The 24,221-nt window shown below is 38.5% G+C and overlaps 1 protein-coding gene across 1 annotated transcript in view; it reads right to left on the bottom strand.

The window, feature by feature from the left end:
• The window catches only part of LOC105492325 (dynein axonemal heavy chain 5), a 257,015-nt gene that overhangs the window by 178,048 nt on the left and 54,746 nt on the right, over positions 1–24,221 (bottom strand). Inside the window, exons 18-25 of the mRNA XM_011759339.3 lie at positions 19,166–19,331; positions 18,169–18,408; positions 16,076–16,266; positions 15,900–15,987; positions 9,539–9,672; positions 4,422–4,623; positions 3,625–3,860; positions 672–890 (exon numbers count right to left, since the gene is read on the bottom strand). Of these exons, the coding sequence (XP_011757641.2) occupies positions 672–890; positions 3,625–3,860; positions 4,422–4,623; positions 9,539–9,672; positions 15,900–15,987; positions 16,076–16,266; positions 18,169–18,408; positions 19,166–19,331 (1,476 nt within the window). The remainder of the gene's footprint in view (positions 1–671; positions 891–3,624; positions 3,861–4,421; positions 4,624–9,538; positions 9,673–15,899; positions 15,988–16,075; positions 16,267–18,168; positions 18,409–19,165; positions 19,332–24,221) is intronic.

Below are 24,221 nucleotides of genomic sequence, written 5' to 3'. Positions count from 1 at the left end.
AATTTAGAATGCTACCAAACAACTTCAGTAACAGACCAAATTATACAGTGTTTGCACTTTTTTAAATTTACCATTTTCTGTTGAAATTATTATGTATGAACTCTGATTTGGTTAGGCTTTGTGTCCCCACCCAAATCTCATCTTGAATTGTAATCCCCATAATCTCCATAATCCCCACGTCTCAAGGGAGAGACTAGGTGGAGGTAACTGAATCATGGGAGCGGTTTTTCCCATGCTGTTCTCTTGATAGTGAGTGGGTTCTCATGAGATCCGATGGTTTTATAAGGGGCTCTTCCCCCTTCACTCGGCATTCTCCTTCCTGTTGTCTTGTGAAGAATGTACCTTGCTTTCCCTTCACCTTCTGCCATGATTGTAAGTTTCCTGAAGCCTCCTCAGCCATGCAGAACTGTGAGTCAATTAAACCTCTCCTTTATAAATTACCCAGTCTCGAGCAGTTCTTTACAGCAGTGTGAAAACAGACTAATACAAACTCTAAGGGGAAAGGATTGTGAAAAGAAGATGTTTTTCTCTCTCATGCAAATAAAATTCCCATTCCTTTGGAATTCCTAGGAAGTTTCATAGAGTTTTACCCATAATTTTTAGACAACTACATTTCACATGCTCTATTCACTCATCCCCAAAAATGCAAACAGAGAAAGCCAGAGACATACCAAATCATAGTCCAGATAAAACTGGTGACAATCTTGAAGGAATACCTCCACAGCACTAATAAGCTCTTTCTTGAAACTGGGCTGCAGTGACACTAATTCATTCTGGACTTCGCCAGCACGTGTCAGCAGCTTCTCCCAAGCATAGTGCAGTGTATCAACTTTGTCCATCTCGTCCCTTGCTATTAGAAGTCTGTATCTGTTAAGCAGGGCATAAGATTCCTTAAAAAAAAAGAAGAAAAACTTAATTTTGGCCAGTCAGATGCATAAATGTACACACAGTCATTTATTAAACGATAAGAATGGAAAATACCAGAATAATAGTGAAACCACCCTGACAGTTCTAGTTACTCTACCTTAAACTGCAAGAGGTTAACTGAGCAACTGAGCCGTTCAGCTTTAGTTTCCTCATCTATAAAATGGGAAAATCTTCTGGCTGCTTCAGATGATCTTTGAGAGTATTGAAAAAATATCATTTTAAATGCTTTTTGAAAACGATAAACCATTAGACACATAAAAGATATTTTGACTTAGGTCCCCAAATTGTATTGGCTGACTACAAAATTATAGCAAGTAAATGAAAAACAAAATAATTTAACTTCTAATGTTGGAATAACAAAATAAATCAGGGTTTTAACTCTGCCTGATTTCACATGATTGATAAGAGGTTCCCATAGTAAGACACAAAGGAGGGTTCTTGAATCAGAGCCTTCAGCATGTAAAATCCTGGACGGCTTTCTTCACTAAAAGATTAGAATGAGGCTAAGGTTGGTTTTCAGAAGAAAGAATTTTCTCTAAATATCCCTAGTCTCTTCTCCCACCATTACTCATCCCCACAGAGGTGGAATGAGGGCCTGATGGTTAATTTGAGGCAAAAAGAATTGTTGATTTGAGCAAGCATAGCCCCGTGCCTTTCTCTCTCTTCCCTCCCTCTCCGTGGAGGCATGTCTGTGGTCTGCACCTCAGTTCCATAAACTGGATCAGGGCTATACAAAGCCCTGCAGCTTTCCAACACTGTCTCTGATGGATGAGGATGTATAATAATCGTGGAATTTAGTATTCACTATCTTATAACGTGTGTGTGTTTGGGGGTATGGAAGGGAGGGGAATAACTGGAGTAATACACTAAATTATGTCTTCCAAATAGCTTCCATCGGGTATAAAGGTGATGTTTTGATCTTGTCTTCTTGATTCTACTTTCATTCTTAATTCCCAGGTGGGAGAAAACAGGATTGCCAGTTACTGTACCTCCTCTTCATACTCAAGGGTCTCGCCTGATCCTGCACCAAGAAAGGTCTCTATGCCTTGATGTTTCAATCCAAGGAGAGCAGGATGGACCATGTGATCCCCCTGGCCCAGCACAGCAGAAGTGAAAATGTGTAGTAGTGTGTACCATTTTCAGGGTAATGCGAAATTTTTCAAAATTCAAACAGGGATGCAGAAAATGGGAGACTAGAGTCTGATCTGGACCATCAGAATATAAGTACAGACATTCCAATTATGGTGTGATGAAAAGATGATGCTTTTACAACTGGAGATTTTTTAATTCTACAGTTATACTAGTCTCATTTAAAAATAACAAATATAGTCACCCATTTCTGATAAGACATTTTCATCTGGAGGTTAACACCGCCCCCCAACCCCACAGAGCCCCCGTGGCTGAGAAGTTCTTTTCCTTAATGTCTCCACTCTTCGGTCTTTGTCAAAAATCACAAGTGGCAAATACAATTTAAAGACATGCACCATCAATTCTGATTATGAAAAGTTATTAATGATATTAATAATTCACACTCTTATGTCATCTCTAATAATATAAGTATTACAAGATGAATAAAAAATGGACTTCAAAATTGCACACACATACACAGACATGAAAAGAAGCTGGAAAGAAATATACCAACACCTTGGTATGTACTTGATTGATAAGATTATGGTAATTTTGAAATTTTATTTTATACTTTTGTTTTGTGTTTTCTGATTTTTCTGCAATGCTATTTTTTAATTAGGGAAAAATAGTTTAAAAAAAAAAAGGCTGTTGTTAAGAGTGATTTTGCTGGTGGCTTAACATGAGATTTCTAAGGAGACTCCTTAGAAAGAGATGATGTTTACTCAAGTGAATCTATTTAAGGATGTCTGCTTGTAAAGCAATTAACTGTCTTTTTTGCCACTGCTTAAATTACACTATGTATGTTGATAATATTATAATTAAATAAGTCAATAAAAGCAGACTTCACTGCAAAAAAAAGACATTTTCATCTGGAAAAGATAGTATGATATGGTATACAAATAAAAGTGATGTGCAACACTGATCAAATTATGTAACTTCTTTGACCCTCAGTGTCCTTATGTGAGTAGGAGCCACAGTAAGGCTGAAATGAGTTAATGCATATATGGACACTGTTAGTGCCCCCATCCAGGTCCTGGTTACCAGCTGGTATTCCCATCCCCGACTACTGAGAATGCTGGCTATCAGGACTGCAGCTGTCCGCTTCCCCGGAAGATTTTCCTCAGCTGAATGTGAGCCTTCTCATGGGGAGGTTATAGCCAATTTCCCACTGACTTAGGAGTAGAAAGGGTAGTCTCCTTTGCATGAAGGAGGGCCCAACTCAATAGATGTTGTAGAGCGCCCATGGGATCATTCTCAAGTTAGTCCATAGCTGATTGGCTTCCTTTCCTGATTCCCTCGCTCCCCTTCTTTAGTGAACACTCATCAATAAATCACTTGCACAAAAATCTTTATCTCAGGCTCTGCTTTGAAGGACCTTAGGTGACATGTGAAGGCGAGAACTGGTCCATGGAAGGCATGCTATAGGGGTTCGGTATCATCAACAATATTGAAAGTATTGTCTCAGTTTAGCAACCATTTAGTAACCTCACTCCAGACCCAGTCAATATTTCAGCTAATAGCATCGAACATGTAGAATATTTCCATAATGAACAAATGATCATTAGTTACCTCAATAGGTCCTACTTGAAAATCAATGGAGATTTGCTGCTCCCTTATTTCTTTCAGTGCTGCCATTGCAATCCGAATATCGTCTAGGTCCTTAATTGGACGATTTAGTTTCTTATTGAATTCTTCAATAAGCATAAAAATGTTTTCCATCTCACTCCGGTATTTTTTGTTACAGTGGCGTCCAATGACAACCATCCAGGCCTTTGTCTCAGCAGTCAGGGCAAACTTCAAGTCAGCTGTAAAAACCCAAATGTCTACAGTTCAGTTTTAAAAACTCAAACCGGTACGAAAAGTCAAAGTGTCGCTGTTCTCCAGTAGTAAATACATTACAGTGTATAACCCTCTAACCCATAACAAATTGAACTAGAAAAAAATCATAATTTTTCCTAGTCATTATATATTCATTCATTTTATAAAGTTTGTTTTTACAACAATTCAATACACATGTCAAAATGCTTTTTTTTTTAAAGCACATATCAGAACCCTCTGGGATAATCCTCAAATGTTTGTTATTGTTACTTATTAAATAAAGGGTAAATTCTAATTCAAAATATAACACACATCTTTCTCTGACTTAGCCTTTTTTTTCAAGGTTTAGCAGCAAAGTGTTCAAAATAGTCCAGAATCGATAATTATACAGAAGGAAATTTTTTAAAAATCTACAAATTGGTCTTTTAGCTTGAGGCCCACAGAGTCAGTCTTTAAGACAGGCAGAACTCTCTGGAATACTAACCTAGGTAAAGGGACAGAACAGTGCTGGCTGATTGATATAACCGTATGAAAGAAAATGAACCGACCTGTGTACAGAGCAATGGGACCCACACAGATATATTCAGGCTCAGCATGAATTTCCTGCTCTAGGTTTTGGAAATAGAGGATCTGGGACTCAAATTCAGAGAGCAAGGGGCTCTGTGTAATAAACGTTTTGATGGCTTCTTCTTTCCCCTTTTGCCAAATGTGATTGTAGCGTTTGAAGCAATCCATGGATGCAATAACTTCCTGAATGCAAATAACAACAGATTTATGTTAAGAAGGAAGAATCTGGAATGGCACGATGATATAAGTGAATATTTGCCAACTGCTGATGGTTCCTATGGATTTATTAAAATGTTGAGTGAACTGTGTGATTATCTGGAAATGCCAAAGAACTGAACTGGGACTATATACAATAGTGTGGACAGTGGCCCAGGGCTAGTAGCAGTTTCACTGTTATCATCCCTAGCCAAATGGGAGAGAAGCGGTTTCTAGAAACTAGAAGAGAGTCCTTGAAGATGCTGTGCACAGGACCCTCTTGCTTGGAGCTGGGCCTTAGGTCAAAAACCACAGCTCAAGGTCCCACTACAGGGAGGGTGCCATGGAAAACATCCTCTGAGGTCATTCTCCTCTGTCCCCACTCCCCTCAGATCTCCTCAAAGCTTCTTCATTGACTGAACCCACTGGAAGCCTCAACGGGAATCTACTGACATGTTGCCTAAGGTCAGATAGGTGGAGGGGGTGGAGATTAGATCTTAGGGGCATGAAGGACAAACGGAACATAGCCAACATCACTCCAATGAGAGATTGCCTGGAATCACATAAAATGTATAAATTCATATAACAAGAATTGACATCTGAACAATACTGCATCTTACCAAGCAGGAACACAGTGCATGTTTCCATATCTTGTCATCTTTTTCAAAAAGTTCTTATTAAGTTTTAGGGTAGTCTTCATAGAGACCCCAGATACTTCTTATTACACATGTTTCTAGGTATTTTCCAATGATGTTGTCACTGTAAACAAGATCTTTTCCACTATTATTACAACTGGCTATGAATGGCACATACATTTTTTTTTAATTTATTTGTAAATGAACAGTCTAGTTTGCTAACCAAGTATGCATCTGTAAAGATGAAATGACTCTCTGGCAATTGGTAAATAGCGGATAGTATTGATTTAATGCAGAGGTCATGTTTTCAAATGCTATTTTTCCCAGCAAAACAAATGCTACTGCTTTGTACCGGCTAAAGCAGCAAGCCACAGAGGAGTACAGCCCTGTGTGCTACGCCCCCTCCATCACTTCTTCCTTTTGGACTGATTTTGCTACCACCTGTCTTAAGAATATCTTTGCATATTGTTTTCACTCATAAGTTAGTGCTTAAAAAATGTTTTCTCATGGACATAGCGAGCAGAATGATAGATAATAGAGGCTCAGAAGAGTCAGATTTCTCATCAGCTTCAGAAGGGAGGGTGATGAGAAATTCGCTAATAGATGCAATGTACATTATTTGGGTGATGGATACCCTAAAATCCCAGACTTGGCCACTATGCAATCTACGCATGTAACACAATTGCACATGTATCCCATAAATGTGTACAAATAAAAATAGATAAATAAATAAATACCAATCAAAGCAGAAAGAACAAGAAAGAAAGAAAGAATGAATGCAGAGTTTGGCCTGTTTTTTGTAGAGTTTATCTTTGCTTCTACACTCCACAACCTCAACTGTTCCTTTTCCCACTTCTACCAACCTTCTTTCATCTTTTATAGTAAAGTTCTGTAATTACTATAGTGTTATTAAATGTGTGAATATTTTACTATGATTGTTACTGTTAATATTTTACTATGATTATTATTGTTTTTATTACTACTCTGGTTACAAATTACATAGATTTTGTGTCTGCCTCAATCTTGTTTTTCTCATAATCCCTATTATTTAATATTAAATATGCAACTTCTCAAAACAGGATGATTTTCAGGAACATGTTTATTGTATTCTATGAAAACATCATATAATTATCTTTCCATTGATGACTAACTTAACTCTTGTTGAGCCACAATTTCTTTTTCAGATTAGCCTCTTGGATTTACTTGGTAGACAACTGAATCATCTACAAATAACTAAAATTTTGTCTTTTCTTTTCTATTTAATTTTTTTGTTGTTGTTTATTTTCGTAGAGACAAGATCTCAGTGTGTTACCCAAGCTGATCTCAAACTCCCGGCTTCAAGTGATCCTCTCATCTCAGCCTCCTAAAGTGCTGAGATTACAAACATGAGCTCAAAAAAATTTGTCTCTTCATTTCTAATTCCTTTGTGAATCAAGTTTTTCCACTGCCTTATATTATAATTTCAGAGTCACATCTGCATGAAAAATAAATTTAACTGATAAAGAATAACAAATGCAATTATTTGAAATAATTGAGCATTACAGGATTCTAAATGGTCTGATTATTTTAAGTAAATTGCACCAATCTGCACCAAACCAAGAAGCAGTTCCACTCCAACTCCCTCAGAGCCTCAGGTTTAATGGATGGTGATACTTCCCATCCATTAAAATGCAGAAAGCTAAACCTATCACTGCCTGTCCCAACCACAAATGATTCGTTTGCATGAACTGAAGTGTTGACATGCAGACTGAGAATGCATTGCAACGGCATGTAGACATAATCACATATGTATGATGGTTTGAAGAATTAATTACAGATTATTGAAGATTCCCAGAAATGGGTAGAAGTTCCAGAATCTGGAGCTCTCTCAACACCCAAGCTTATAATATTAAGAATATACCCTAACTAAATATGTTGGAGGGTATTCTTTTATATTAAAGTGTTTGTCTTTATTAAATTAGAAGTTTTTCACATGGAGGTAACCTAGACCTCGAAAGGAAAATGACCTCAATAGGAAAATTAGATGAACTACACATGTAGAATTGTTCTGATTATGTAACCAAGGTTATTTTGATTGTTTGGTCCAGCTCAACGTAGTTTGTTTGTTTGTTTGTTTTGAGATGGAGTCCCACTCTGTCACCCAGGCTAGAGTGTAGTGGCACCATCTCAGCTCATTGCAACCTCCGTCTTCTGGGTTCAGGCAATTCTTATGCCTCAGCTTCATGAGTAGCTGGGATTACAGACATCCACCATGCAGGCCTGGCTAATTTTTGTGTTTTTAGTAGAGACAGAGTTTTGCCATGTTGGCCAGGCTGGTCTCAAACTCCTGGCCTCAAGTGATCCCTAACCTTGGCCTCTCAAAGTGCTGAGATTACAGGCATGGGTCACCACATCCAGCCTCAGCTCATCTTTTCAAGCCAGGTTGTGTTATAAGCTGATGACCAATCTATGGGCATGCTAAAGGCAGGTTGGGTTTACACTCTAATTCAATCAGCTACAGCAACAGGAAAGGGGCAGGGATCATAGGATTTTCTGTGGTTGAGGCAGAATCATTCAGAAAGGTCTATGGCTGTGAAGGGCTGGCTATATCTAATACTATGACTAAGAGTACATATATTCTCCCAGAAACAATTTGGCTATCCTATAAATCTGGAGTAAGTTCTTCAAGTTGTTATAAATGACAACCTTTTCTACTATTTTAAGAAAACTAATATCTGAGCATTTCCTTCATATAAAAGCAAATGTAATAAAAGTGACACAGAGGCCGGGCACGGTGGCTCATGCCTGTAATCCCAGTACTTTGGGAGTCCCAGGCAGGTGGATCACCTGAGGTCAGGAGTTCGAGACCAGCTTGACCAACATGGCAAAACCCTATCTCTACTAAAAGTACAAAATTAACAGAGTGTGGTGGCACACGCCTCTAATTCCAGCTACTCAGGAGGCTGAGACAGGAGAATCGCTTGAACCTGGGATGCAGAGGTTGTAGTGAGCCAAGACTGTACCATTGCACTCCAGCCTAGGCAACAAGAGTGAAACCTCTTCTCAAAAAAAAGACACAGAGATAAGTATTTTGTTGCCAGCACTGTGTGTTAATTTTAACTATGATTTCTTACTCTTAGAGTTTCATAATAGCAGTTGATCATACTAGAGAAACTAGTGGATCTTATTGCTGATTTATTTTATTTTATTTTCTAGGAATACTGAGATACTTGAAAATATTTCTGAATATTTATTGTTATCATGGAATACTTTGCTTACCATTCAGTATAGAGCCTAATAATCTAAGTACTAGATAAATATTTATTGAGTTATATGAATACTGTCCCTAGGGGAAAATTAAATACAGGACCTTCGATATATTAAGAAAGGAAAATTAAAAGTGAATAAATGCAAAAGATGTCCAGTTCCCTTGGGAACACATTAAAACTAAACTTAATAATATTTCCTCACATTGTTACAGCAATGGTAGCTTTTCAGAGTGCTTTCAAATGAATGTAACTCATTGTATCAAAACTGAGGAATAGAAAAATGCACTCACTGAACAACAACTATTCCTTACACACTGGGAAACATTATTAACAAGTCAACAAGTCTTACTGGCCATGTGAATTAGAAGAGATTTTTTAAAAAAAATAAAAGATGACTTCAGGGTTTTACATCCTTTTGTCTGTAAAATAGATTTGCATGAACAAAAAAGGGGAAGTTGAGAGGAGATTATGTTGAAAGAAAAAATTGCCTTGAATGTACATTCATTTCCAGTTCAAGTTTGTATTGATAGTACTAATATCTTCTTTATTCTCAGTTTCATCTAATTTCTATGTGGCAATATAAATAAATTTTTATCTGATATTTTATAACATTTGCCTGACTACTCAAATATTAAAAAATGACTACAAACCTTATTCTGTTTCAAATATGTTAGTATCATTGGTTCTTCAAAGGTGAATTATAACAACAGTCTGACTTGTAGTTTGGAACATTGTAGATTTTTTTTAAGTTAGATTCATTTGCATTAAAAGAAGATATTAAAGGCATTAAACAAAACACAGTATGAGAGTAGGAATAATTTTCTTTCACCTTGCAATCTAGAATGAAAGATCTTCAGTTAGATAAACATTTGCTGAGCACACACAAGATGCCATTAGCTGTCCCCAGAAAGCACAGTGGGTGAGACCCAGGCTACATACAGAACAACCTTGTGATGATCACCCTCACACAAATGCATGTTGCAAAGTAAAAGGTCTGGCTGCCAGACCCTCCTGACATACCTTTTTGGTGGAGTTGATAATTGTGCTAAGTACAGAAACTAATTTTACAATCTCTTTGTTTTCAGAAACATTCTTATAATAGTTCTTGGTTTGCACGGGAATGGGTAAATTTACAGATGCTATCTCCAAGGTATCTAAAAAGAAAAAAAGAAGAGAAAACTTTACACTACTAGCAAAAGATGTACTTTTAGAAGATGAGGATATTTCTGTAATAGTAAAGCAAGGACTTCTGAAAATCTTCTCCTTTATAAAAGCAATGAAAATAATGGAAAGAACTGTCAATGTCAACTTTTCAGGACTCTGTAAATTAATCAAACCTTGCAATAATCCAGAAAGTGTTTATTCAAGAACAATGCTGAATCTTGGTAACAGCAGCAAGTTTTGTGGTGTTTTGACTTGCTCTAGTCCCACTGCCGCTCTCTGGCTACAGGGTAGCCGGGTAGCCTTGAAAAACAGCAGCCTTACAACCATTACTGGAGGGGAAAAAAAACCCACCACCGGTAGCCTAGCAGTCCCTGGAAGGGCCAGCCTGGGCTTGGAGCTCCTTAGGGAGCTCCACAGAATTTTCACTCTTTGAGCTGTCTGGGAGCTCCCTGGAAAAGCCTTGTTCAAATAGTTAATTTTTATTTGACCTGATTCAGAACTCTCTGAGAAAAAAAGTCCTACCCCCAAAGCATTTGTCAAAAGACTATCAGCAACAATTGCTTAACTTCACAGCTGCCTGAGGCAATGATATTAGTTGGGGGCAAATAAGAGATTGGCCAAAGAAGTTAAAAATCTGGGGAATGAGAAGAATGAAGTCAGTAACATGGCTGAATAAGAAGGTCCTGGCTCTCCTTCCACCCATGGACACACCCAATACACATCTATTCTCAGATCAGTCCCATCTGAGAGAAAGTCAGAGACCTAGGGAGAGCCTCCTACTTATGTTATAACCAAAAACACATCCCCATCAAATGGGCAGGAAAAGTAGAGACACACTTGGACACAGATCCTGCCCTGGGCACTGAACCAGAGAATTGGGAAAGGAATCTGCAACACACAGCTTCTCTCTGTGGAAATGAGACTTTGGACCTCACATGTATCACCATAACTCTTAAGGTTCCCCATGGCTCTTAATTCAGCAGCTCTGAGAGTGGAGTGGATTAGACACACAAGAGTCTCCCTAGACCACAAGAAAACAGTGAGGGCTTCACACAGGCATGAAGCACTTACAGAGGCTTCATTCCGTGGAAGTTGTGCAGAAATGGGGCTTTAAAACCATGGCCCCTTGTTTCTCCCTCACACCAAGTGCTCCAACATTTACAGCTTCCACCCAAGGGACTACATTCTAAAACTCCCATCTCTGGGAGCAGACGGGACTGGCATTTGTGTGTCTCTCTAAACCACAGGAAGAAGCGGCCATTTAATATGAGCACATAAGCACTTCAACAGGCTTTGTCCCCCAGGAGCAGTGCAGAGAAGGGGCTTAAAAAGCACAGGTTTCTGCTTCTGTCCAGAAGGGGTTAATGCTAGGCACTGAGTGCCCCAACTTCTGCAGCCACCTCCCAAAGGACTCAATCCTAAACCTCTTAGCTACTTGAAGAAAGGGCATTAGGCATACGTGAATTTCCCTAGATCACAAAACAGAAAGGAAGTGTAAATGGACGTGGAAACACTACCAGGGGCTACACCCACTCAGAACAATGCAGAAAAGGATCAAGAATGTGCAGCTTCCATTTTCTTTCTGGGAAGGGGCTTCTGGCACATCCCCTAGTGGCTACTTGATGGCCTGGCTTCTAAAAACCATACATCAGAGAGCTAATGAGGCAAACAAACAGGACCCCTCCAGCAGCTGGAGCCAGAGCTCAGCACTTCATGAGTTTTCCCTCTGGCTCACCTAGTGATAAGCCTAGGCCTAGACATTCTTTCTGGAAGGAGTTATGACATGCACCAAGTGCCATAACTTCTATAGCTCCTACCCAAAGGACTGTCTCTTTAATGATCTAGCTAGCTCTGGGAGTCAGTGGGTCTTTGTACTTTTGAGTAGCCATAGACCATGGAAAACAAAGAGGTGGATGTACAACGGGCCAATTTCCATCCCTTATCTCCCCAGAATCAGACGATGCAGCCTGAACATGACTGCAGGCATTTGCCACAGATCCTCTCTCTGGCTTAATGCAAAGAACTGAAGATAAATGCCTGTGCTCAGCTTCACGGTGAAGACAGGAAAAATTGGAGCATGCATTCAACACGCCAACATTTCCAGCTACATCTAGAGAATCTGGCTCCTACCTTACGAATCTTAGGGGTACTGACAGGACATATCATATCCAAACCTCCAGGGTAGGGGGGACAAAAAACAGAGAAAGCAGTCTGGACAAACACTAAGATTACAGAGGCATCTTGAAATCTCTGGCTAGTCGGCCGGGCGCGGTGGCTCAAGCCTGTAATCCCAGCACTTTGAGAGGCCGAGACGGGCGGATCACGAGGTCAGGAGATCGAGACCATCCTGGCTAACACGGTGAAACCCCGTCTCTACTAAAAAATACAAAAAAAAACCTAGCCGGGCGAGGTGGCGGGCGCCTGTAGTCCCAGCTACTCGGGAGGCTGAGGCAGGAGAATGGCGTGAACCCGGGAGGCGGAGCTTGCAGTGAGCTGAGATCCGGCCACTGCACTCCAGCCTGGGCGACAGAGCGAGACTCCGTCTCAAAAAAAAAAAAAAAAAAAGAAATCTCTGGCTAGTCAAAGCAGTGAGATCCTCCCACATGAGGTCAGTCTGACAAGACTGAAAGAGGTAGCTGTCTTTTATAATACACAGAAACCAAAGAAAATGAAAATGGGTTTTCATTTGACCCCAAAGAGGGTCAAAGAAAATGAACAAAAACAGAGAAATACAGTTCAAATAAAATAACAAAATAAATTTCCAGAAACTGTTCTGAGTGAAGTGGACATATGTACTTTATCTGACATGGAATTCAAAATACAGATGCTCCTTGACCTATGATGAGGTTACATCCCAATAAATCCATCATAAGTCAAAAATGCACTTAATACCCTCGTAAGCCTATTATAAAGTTAAAAAATTGTAAGTCAAACTATTCCAAGTACAGATGCTCCTTGACTTACTATAAGTTACATCCTGATAACCCCATTAAAGTCAAAAAGAATGTGAAGCCAAACCATTGTAAGTCAGGGACCATCTGTAATATTCATAAAGATCCTCACCAATATCAAGACAGAAATACAAAAACAAACTGAGAACTTCAACGAAGACAGAAAGTAAAAAAAGCACCAAACAGCAAATATAGAACTGAAGAATGCTATAACTGAACACAAAAATTTAATAGTTTCCACAGAAGACTAGATCAAGCAGAAGGAGAAAAAAAATCAGCGAATTCAAAGAGAGGTCACTGAAAAATCATCCAATCTGAGGAGCAAAAAATAAAAAGAATGAAGATATCTTAACAGACTTATGGAACACCATCAAGAGGAACAACTTATGAATTATTGGCTTGCCAGAAAGAGAAAAGAAAGAGAGAGGAAACATACTCAGTGAAATAATGGCAAAAACTTACAGGCCTGAGGGAAGAAATAGAAAGCCAGCTCCAGGAAGCCCAAAGGACATTAAATAAGATTAATTCAAAAACACTCACACCAAGACACATTATAATGAAATTGTCAATAGCTAAAGATAAAGAAAGAGTTCATGTTGAAAGTAGCAAGGGAAAAGTGTTTCATTGTATGTAAGAGAACATTCACATTCATAAAATTATCAGTAGATTTCTTAGCAGAAGCCTTGCAGGTTAGAAGGGAGTGAAGTGATATATTCAAAATACTGAAATAAAATAACTGCTAAGAATACTATATCCAGCAATAACATCTTTCAAAAACAAAGGGATGGTATAAACTTTCTCATACAAACAAAAGCTGAGAGAGTTTATCACCACAAGACCCACCTCACAGGAAATGCTAAATGGAGATTAAGCTGAAGGAAGAAGATATTTATTAGTGACATGAAAATATAATACTCACTGATAAAAGTAAGCATATTGGCAAATCCAAAACACTCCAATACTGTAATGGTGGTGGGTAAATCTTTAATATTTCCAGTAAAAAAAGTTAAGAGGCAAAACTACTAAAAACAACTAGAGCTACACAAATTTATTAAGGGATACAAATTATAGAAAGGTATAAAGTGTGACATCAAAAAACTTGAAATGTACAAGGTGGGGAGTAAAAGTATATAATTTGTATATGCAATCAAAATTAAGTTGTTACCAACTTAAAATAGCCTATAATGAGTATAACATGTTTTGTGTAAGCCTCAGGGTAAACACAAAACAAAAGGCTACAACAGATACACAAAAGAAAAAAAAAGAAAAGATCCAAAATATATCACTATAGAAAGCTATCAAACCGCAAAAGGAAAAAAGAAACAAAGGATCTACAAAACAACCAGAAAACAATTAACAAAAAGGCAAGAGTAAACCTGTACCTGTCAACAATTACTTTGAATGTAAATGTATTAAATACGCCAATCAAAAAGCATAGAGTAGCCAAATGGATTAAAAGACCACAAAAAGACCCAACTATACGCTGCTTACAAGAGACTCATTCCACCTTAAAGTTCACTCATAGATTGAAAGTGAAGGGATGAAAAAATATAGTTCATATAAATGAAAACGCAAAATAGACTTCAGATCAAAAAGTGTAAAAAGAGACACAGATCATCATATAGTGATAAGGGAATAAATTCTTCAAAATGATATTATAATTGTAAATACATATACACCCAACATTGGAGCATCTAACTATATAAAGCAAATATTAAGAGATCTGAAGAGAGACACAGACTAGAACACAATAACAGTAGGGGATTTTAATACCCTACTTTCATGATTGAACAGATCATCTAAACAGAAAATCAATAAAGAAATACTAGACTTGAACGACACTTTAGACCAAATATACCTAACAGACAGAATATTCCATCTAACAGAAACAGAATATACTTTCTTCTAGAGTGCATACAGAACACTCTCTGTGATGCATCATATGTTAGACCACAAAACGAGTCTTCCTTAACAAACTTAAGATCAAATTACAACAAGTATCTTTTCCAAACCAATTGTGTGAAACTAGAAATCAATCAGGAAAAAAATCAAACAGGAAAAATCATGCAAATGTTTTAAATATGTGAAAATAAAACAATATGCTTCTGAAAAAAACTTCTCAAATCAGATCAAAGAAGTAATTAAATGAGAAATTTTTAAACATCCTGAGACAAATGAGAATGGAAACACGACATATCAAAACTTACTGGATTCAGCAAAAGCAGTTCTAAGAGGAAACAGTATAGCAAAACGAACAGCTAAGTCAATAAAGGAGAGAGATCTCAAATATATAACGTAACATTACAACTCAAAGAACTAGAGAAAGAAGAACAAACAAGCCCAAAGTTAGCAGAAGGGAGGAGATAAAGATAAGAGCATAAACAAATGAAATAGAGACTAGAAAAACAATAGAAAAGATCAATGAAGCGAAAAGTTGTTTTTCTGAAAAGCTACATAAAATTGACAAATCCTTAGCTAGGCTAAGTAAAAAAGAGGACTCAAGCAAATAAAATCACAAATGAAAGGAGATATTACTACTGATAACCCAAAAATACAAATTATCATTAGAATGCTAAGAACAATTTTGTGCCAACCTAGAAGAAATGAATAAATTCCTAGAAACATATAATTAATCTACCAAGATGGAATCAAGAAGACATTGAAAATCTGAACAGACCAATAGTAAGAAAAAAGATCAAATCAGTAATTTAAAGTCTACCATCAAAAGAAAGCCTACCACCAGATGGTTGCACAGCTAAACTCTACCAAACATTCAAAGAACTAATACCAATATTTCTCTAGCACTTCAAAAAATTAAAGAGAAGGGAATACTTCCAAACTCATTTTACAAGGCCAGCATTACGCTGATACCAAAGCTAGTCACACGCACTACGATTTTTAAAATCTACAGGCCAATATCACTGGTGGACATAAATGCAAAAATCCTCAACAAAATCCTAGCAAACTATATTCAACAGTACATTTAAAAGATCATTCGTCATGATTAAGTGAAATTTATCCCCTGGATGCAAGATTTGTTCAATATATGCGAATCAATAAATGTGATTCACCATATTAACAGAAGTCAACTAAAAGTATGATATTAAAATACATGGACCTTGATACTTTGTCAACTTCAAATTGGCTCATAGATTAATATTCTGATCTAAAATAAATTGAGAATTACATGGAGGGGTTAAAACACATTTAAGCTCAATGAATGTTGATTTACAATGCCTCTTTTAAAAGACTAAAAGAACATTTACCTTGAAGTTCATTTTCTCCTATTTCAACATCAGAATCACTGTCTTCATTACTCTGCAAAGCTGCCATTTTTCTTTCTTGTATCTTTTTCTACAATGTAAAAGGATATTTTTCAGCTCTGTCCCATCTGTAAAAGAAGTGGTTTCCATATGAAACCATTCCTGCACCCCACACCCACCTTGGACAGCAGTTCGCTGCTCCACTGTCTGACGCCCTTAGGGACACTGATGATGCACTCCCCGGCTTTGTTCAGGGTCTGCTGTACATCTTCCAGGGCAGGGGCCATGACGATGTTGGGAATGGCCAGAGTGACGCTTGCCCGGAAAATGGGCAGACTGTTCTGCTTCATGTTAGAGGCACTGTTACTGTCTGAGTTAACCCAAAACAAGGAATAATTCACATTTTTCATTTAAAATAAGATTTGTTTCCTTTGTAACCATAAGAATTAAAACAATACATAATAGCTATAAAATCCAATAAATACTTGTTGAATGAATGAGTCAATTAAAACTCATGGAGGATCTGGTATTGCTGAATATAACAAAGCAGTTCAGGGGAACCCAAGGCACTTTTTGCTGTTTACAGCTTCTTGGAATACTCTCCACAAAGAAACCCACTGTGTGGGATCAGGCTAAATTATAAACACTTCTCTAAAATATTAGAGATGATTCTTCCAAATAACAGGATGCCAACAAATTAGTTAAATGTAACTAAGTAAGCCAGGAATGAAGAACAAGACTATCGGCATAAGCCAAAGTTAGAACAAATAACCACTTTGGAATTTCAGATAAAACATAGATCTTTCCTACCATGGTGTGTATAATCCAAATGTGGAATAGTTTAAAAAAATGGAAAAGAAATAAAGCACAATTTGCCATTCATATTGAAGGAGCTTTAAAGGTGGAACACAGGTATAGGTATGTAGATATAGACATGTATGTATCATACATAACTTTACATCATACATAACTTTACGTAGTTGCAAATATCTGTAATACAAAAGCTGATAAATAATTGTGATTGAATATTTAGCCTATCAGCCAACATTTATTAAGTTCTAATAATAACCCTGTGTCAAAAGAAAGAACTATCCTCCATCTTGAATGAAGTAAAACATAATACTCCATGGCACCAAACAAACAAAAATCTTTCAGAGTTTTCACTTTTATTTACCCACTTTTAATTAAATATTAAAGATGTTTTCCTTCAAATGCCAATATTCAAGATACATAAAAAGATTTTATTATCCTATTATTTGAGTTTTCATTAATTACTATTATTTGTTTTCTTTTTACCATTTTTAACTTAAAATTTAATTTCAGGATGCCTCTAGATTTGACAGATTTTTGTGGCCCACCTGAGAAATACACCACCTGTTTCTGAACTGTGCTGAGGAAAAGACGATGCTATTGAAAATGAGGAAACCAGCTAGAAAGTACTAAATTAGCATAAAAATAGTAAAATGCATATATATCCTTTGAAGAGTGTGACATTAGTAAGATGTTTCCACTTTGTAAGACTGGCTGACAAACCTAATGATTTAACAATGAAAGAATCTTTTCCATATAACTTCTTTTAAAGTATGTACCTTTTTCTTTCACCAATTAAAATAATTTTATATATTTTCATCTTATTACAAAAAGACTAAACGTACTACCAATTTTCATGTTATTAACAAAAGCTTAAGCAAACTGTTTAACCTCCCTGTGCTGTGCTCTAGTTCTCTGATTTAACATGAGAGTAAAGATAGTATCTACTTAATAGAATTGTTGGGATGATCAAGTTCATAATGTTTAAAATTACAAGAAGGCACTAAATAAACAGCGGATATGGCCAGGTACAGTGACTCACGCCTGTAATCTTTGGGAGGCCGAGGCGGGTGGATTGCCTGAGCTCAGGAGTTCGCAACCAGCCTGGGCAACGCGGTGAAACCCCGTCTCTACTAACGTACAAAAAATTAGCCAGCCATGGCGGCTACTCCCAGCTACTTGGGCAGCTAAGCCAGAGAATCACTTGAACCCAGGAGGCGAAGGTTGCAGTGAGCAGAGATCGTGACACTGCACTCCAGCTTGGGAGACAGGGCAAGAATCCGTCTCAAAAATAAAAATAAAAATAAAAAAATAAATGATGGATATTTTTAATTATTTAATTTTAACAGGAACGTACGCATGCATACGCACGCGCGCACACACACACACACACACACACACACACACACACACCAGCAACTATGCCTGATCATTCACTAAGCAAACCATATGAGATTATTACCCCGGAAGTTAATTGTGTGAGAGGAATGAATGCGTTTGCGAATGGCCTCTAGTGTATTCCTTGTAACTTTCAGAAGAGCATCCACGTTCCGATGGTTGAAATGAGAGAGCAACTCGCGGGCTTCTTCCTCTAACATCTCGGTTTCTTTCTTTTTCCTCATGACTGTCGTCAAAAACAGGGCATCGGCTCTGGCATTAATGAATGATGTCAAGGTGTCAAAATTTCCTTCTTCTCTTTTTGCTGTTACAAGATGAAAGAGATAGCGATAAGTTAGATGGATGGATGGATAGATGGATGGATGGATGGATGGATAGATAGATAGATAGATAGATAGATAGATAGATAGATAGATAGAATCATCTGTTGCAACTAAAGGATAAATTACATGCAAGTTTAATATCACTTAAACCTCACACTTCTTAGGAAGTGAGGACATCAAAAAGTAGGAGGAGGAAATCAGGAATCAGATGGATTGATGGAGGCATCTCCTTCTCAGTATGAGTAAACAGCCAACAAAAGAGGCAAGAACTGAAAAAGCTACACTGGCCCCCAAGGGCCTGGGTTCTGGTGCTACCTCCCACCAATAGCCCTAAAACTTTGGGGAGATAATTTCCCTTCTTCATATCTCAGTGTTCTCCTCTGTCCTGCAAAAGGTTTGCTCAGTCTAGATGCTCTCTGAGGGGAATTCCAATCAATCATCCATCCAACTCTATTGATAAGGTAAAATAAAACACCCACCCATACATAAATGCAAAGAAAACTAACAAGGGCCAATGAAAAGTGCATGTTTGCACAGTTTAACCAAAAGTAGTAAGAATTAACAACATAGAGTCACTAAAATATGTTCAGGGCCATAATTTCAGATTTATACACATCATTAGAAAATTGAAAGGATGTTTTATAGAAGTATGAAATTAATTGCTATCTAGAAAATTCAGTTTTAGTTTTTAGTAAATATCATAGAAAAACAAGACCCTTTCATTACCCCATCTCTTACCTGAATTTTCATTTTTGTAATTAATATTATTTTCATTGGATATTTTTTCACTTTCTTCTTCAGATAAAACTTCCACATCCAGCAACATATTTACAAGCTCATTGACTGCCTCCTCCACTAATGAGCTTTTAAAATGTAGTATTTGTGCACCATTTACACAAAGATCCTAACCAAAAAAAAAAAAGATAGCACAGTGGTATATTGTTTATCTAGCTCTTGAGAGCACAGAAGCAGTGGAAGGAATGGTGGCTCAGCCTCCAGGTGAGATTTTAGCCCCAGTGATGCTTGGCCACATCCTTCACACTAGCACAGGCCAGGCGTCCTGTAAAGGAAATTGTTAAGGACAAGGGAATCAACTGGATCAGTGTAGATGGACCAGAATTACAGGCACTTCTCCATCAGTAGAGAAAATACCTTCAAAAGCCATCAGCAGCCTCTCTTCCCATCACATTTCCTTCATATCACATAAATCAGATCCAGCCACCCTTCTTTCTCTCCTTGTCTTTGCCAACAAACCATAGTCATCCCCTCATTAATTTCAAAGACATTACCCAGCCCTCTAACTATATTGTACATTTCTCAAGAATGGATTTAATAAATATAAACTAACATGATTTGGGGCATGGTGATCAATTCTGGAGGAGGAGATTAGGTAGACAGATAGTTATAGACGGATGATACAGACAGAATCAGTGATTTATCACCTAGTCGGAAAGCAAGCCCATGAAACAACAGACTGTCAGTTAGTCACAGTGTCCAGCTCCATTCCAAGTTCCAGCATTACACATCTTTAAACTTATATGTCTTGAAACTAGGATTCAAATCCTTGCTCTGCATGATCCTGAAAATCCTACTCAGTCTCAATTCCCTCATATGTATAATGGTGATAATAGTAGAACTCACTGTAGTTTTTGCAAGTATTCCATAAAACAAATGCAAGTAAAACACTAAGAGCAGTGCCTGGCATAAAGTAAGCACACAAGAAGTGCTCGTTGTTATTACTGGTTGGAAAATCACAAACATCCACAAAACCTAAATATTTGCAAAGGTCAGTCATCTCATTCTACGTAAACTAACTCCTCAGTTCTCTGAGAGAACACTAATATTTTTTAAAGTCTGAATCTTAAGTCCTCTGACTCTACCTTGGAGAGAAACACACATGTGGTCTCCATTCTCAGGGCCAGCTCTCACAGGGAATCCTCAAGTAACTTGCGGCTCTTTCAGTCCTCTCAGTAACACAAACACGTGTTTGAAATCATAAAATTCCTTTGTATTGAGGGTTCTAGAAGATGAGATTGATAACCTCTCAAAGACTAATATAGTTCCAACAACATTGTTTACATCTCTTAACTCTTTCTCTCTGTGAGAAGGCATAACCATAAAAATGTAAACAGCATAGAAATTAACAAAGCAGAATATAAACACAATGAGGTAAAAGAAGTAATAAATAGACTCATTAAAATATCCCCTAGGACAAATAAAATAAATGAAAGAAGCTGGCTCTACTTATCCTGCTTCATTTCAACAACTAACCTCCATGATGACACCCAAAAGCTGAAACCACTAAAAGGGCCTGTCTTTGAATCCTGAATGGTGTCCTCCTTGAATAATCAGCGTGGAGCTCCACCATTTCCTCATTCCCATGATGCTTCGGCTTTGGCAAACCAGGAATCCACTAGATGCCACGTCTTCTCCAGGTCTCTTCACCCTTACTCCCTGGTTCATGCCCTCTCCTAACATGATTTCACACTTCAATCATTATTTTGCTAATATCCTTCACTCCATCACTCTCTGAACCTTCCACTGCCCCACCCAGGAGAAGCCCAACCCAAATGAACCAGGTGAACCCTTTCCACCGGCATGCATAGGTCATGGTGATGCAGATGCTTGGCACTGGGAATTCATGGTCCCCGAACTCAAACTGGCCCCTAATGCTACTTGGGAATCATTCTACATGACTATAGCCACTTCCCTCTACCAAGCTTCATAAGAGCTGTGTCTTCAAATCCCTGTGTCCTCAAGTTGTTATACCATCCTTCCTTATCATACTCAAAGAATGACCCTGATTTCTACAGCACAAAGCAAATAGAGGTCATGACACAGGGACTCAAACAACTCCCACTACACTCATGCAGAAGACAAATCGGCCTCCATCAGGAGCCCCTTTTCCTCTTGTTTCAGTGAATGCAATCATTCTCCTTTTATTCAAAGCTAACTCTACAACTTGAGCTCTGAATCACAGCTTCTCTGGCTTCCTCAGAAACCAAGCCTACCCCTTTCTTCCTCTCTATTGATTTTCCACCTGAGCATAAGAACACCCAAGGTACTTCAACTCAACACCTTTCTCCAGTTGCAACATGCTTCCACTTCGGAGCCTTTGCACATGCTATTCTCTCTGCCTGGCATGTTCTTCCCCTAAAATGTTCACATGGCTTGTATTCTCACTCCCTCCCTTCAAATCTAACCACAGAAGTCATCACTGACCATGGACATAAAATCACAACTTTCTGTCAGGTAACTCCTTTTCTCCATCATCCTTTTCATTTTTCTCCATCATCCTTTTCATTTTTCTCCATAACTGAATTATGAAAAATAAACAAATTCAAGAGAAGTGATTTACTGATACCTATATTGGTAATCAAAAATGCAAATTCAAATTGGGTTCCACGATTTTGCTACCTAAACTAAAAGTAGGAAACTATAATGAAACAGTGTTTGTTGGAAGTGAAATTGGTACTACTGCATTGCTGGTGGCATTGTAAGTTGGTAACATCCCTTTGAAAAGCAATTTTGCTACCAATATCAAGAGCCATCCAATAAGGCCATACTCTCTGACACAATAATTTTATTTTGGGGGAGGGAATAATATTAAAGGAGAAAATACATGATACATGCATATATTCACTGCAGCTCTTGACGAATTAGCAAAACTTTGGAAGCCATCTAAAGGTTCAGCAATAAGAAACTGGTAAGTAAATTACAGTATATCAACACAGTAGAATATTCTGAAGGCACCATTAAAAGGCTGCCTATGAAAGCCATGTAGCAACATGAAGAATATTTTGTGAGGAAATGCTAACTGGGAGAAAAAAGTACTATTCAAAACCTGATATATATGGAGTAGAGATCACATCTTTATTAAAAAGCTTAAAATGCATTAATATTATAATAATGATGGTATAATTGATTAAAATACTAGTTTCTTTCCATTTTTAAAATATTCTAAGACTTTCTTTTAAATTGAAAACAAGTGTATTTTTATAAAACAATCATCAGAAAAGGGGTAAGAGTAAAACCATGGAGGCAAGCGATTTCCCAGATGAAGAGATCGTTTCTTAAATGATCCGGAAGAACAAGGGGAGGGTTAGGTGTACCCACAGTTAGTGAATGTGAGGAGGAGGGACTAGAAATTTCTAACACGTAGACAGTAAGTTTTGAGTATAAAATGACTTAATATAACCTGCCATTCATGCAGAAAGGGGTGAACACAGCAGGCCTGAAACTGTTCTCCTTAGAAAGTCCTGCTTGGGAGGTGGTACCTTGGCCGGCGTCTGGAAGCTTGGATTTTGGGAGAGTTCCCCCTGTTGCCCTGCTGATAAAGATAGTTCGCTGTGCCTAAACTGCTTGTGCACACAATGTAGCTTATGCTGAACACCAGATTCCTTCTGGAAGTCTGGAATTCTGGTCCATGCTAAGCACAGTGTGTGACCAGACCCAGTAAGAACCTTGGGCCCTGAGTCTCTAATAGGTTTCCCTGGGCAGAAACATTGCACAGAGGGGACAGTGAGCTCCAGGTAAGCCTCACAGGAGGGAGAAAGCATGAGGAAGCCTGGACAGGGACTCCCCAGACACCACCTGTCTTTGTTCCTTATGATCCGGCTGCGTCTCTTAACTACGTCAGGGCAGTGCAACCACGTGCTGAGTTCCATGAGTCCTCCTAGTGGGGGTGGTCTTGGAGACCATGACACACCGTATTAAAATCATGATCGAGGAGTCCTTATCCTCAGGATGCCCACTGGGAATATTGTAAATGACGCTAACGTGACATGCCTGAAGGGGCACTTCGTGGAGCGCTGCTCCCAGGAGCTTGCTCCTGGCACAGGGAAGAAAGTGTCCCATTTGCAAATGTGTTGGAGAAATAATGAGCTAGGAAAAGTTAAATGAAGGGCCAGGCGCAGTGGCTCACACCTGTAATCCCAGCACTTTGGGAAGGCGAGGTGGGCAGGTTGCCTGAGCTCAGGAGTTTGAGACCAGCCTGGGCAATACGGTGAAACCCCATCTCTGCTAAAATACAAAAAATTAGGCAGGCGTGGCAGCATGTGCCTGTAGTCCCAGCTTCTCTGGAAGCTGAGGCAAGAGAATTGCTTGAACCCAGGAGGCAGAGGTTGCAGTGAGCCGAGTTCACATCACTGCACTCCAGCTTGGGCAACAGAACAAGACTCCATCTCTCTCAAAAAAAAAAGTTAAACGGAGATCTTCTGAGGGCCTTTATCTTAATCTGTTAATGTGTAGTGGATCTGTAAGCACAGCCTTCACCCTAAGCAGTTTGCACTCACTCCCTGCCTCTCTCAGGATTCCCAGCAATGGTTCCAGAATTGTGTGCTATAGAACACCAGTTTGGGAAACACCCCTCACCAAAAATGTTTAAAGAAGAAATTTTGTCTAGAAGCTGTTCAAAACAATTCTTTTGTTAATTAACCCTAGCTGATGAGAAGCACTTCTGCAAGACAGCTCTATCCTTCATTAAAAAATGGAAAAATTAGGCCGGGCACAGTGGCTCACGCCTGTAATCCCAGCACTTTGGGAGGCCGAGGCGGGCAGATCACGAGGTCAGGAGATCAAGACCATCCTGGCAAACATGGTGAAACCCCATCTCTACTAAAAATACAAAAAATTAGCCAGGTGCGGTGGTGGGCGCCTGTAGTCCCAGCTACTTGGGAGGCTGAGGCAGGAGAATGGCGTGAACCCGGGAGGCGGAGCTTGCAGTGAGCTGAGATCCTGCCACTGCACTCCAGCCTGGGAGACAGAGCAAGACTCCGTCTCAAAAAAAAAGGAA

This window comes from Macaca nemestrina, chromosome 6 (genome assembly GCF_043159975.1).
Source record: "Macaca nemestrina isolate mMacNem1 chromosome 6, mMacNem.hap1, whole genome shotgun sequence".
Lineage (NCBI taxonomy): Eukaryota > Metazoa > Chordata > Mammalia > Primates > Cercopithecidae > Macaca > Macaca nemestrina.
The sequence above is the reverse complement of the archived record's forward strand: the minus strand, read 5'-3'. Positions and strand labels throughout refer to the sequence as shown.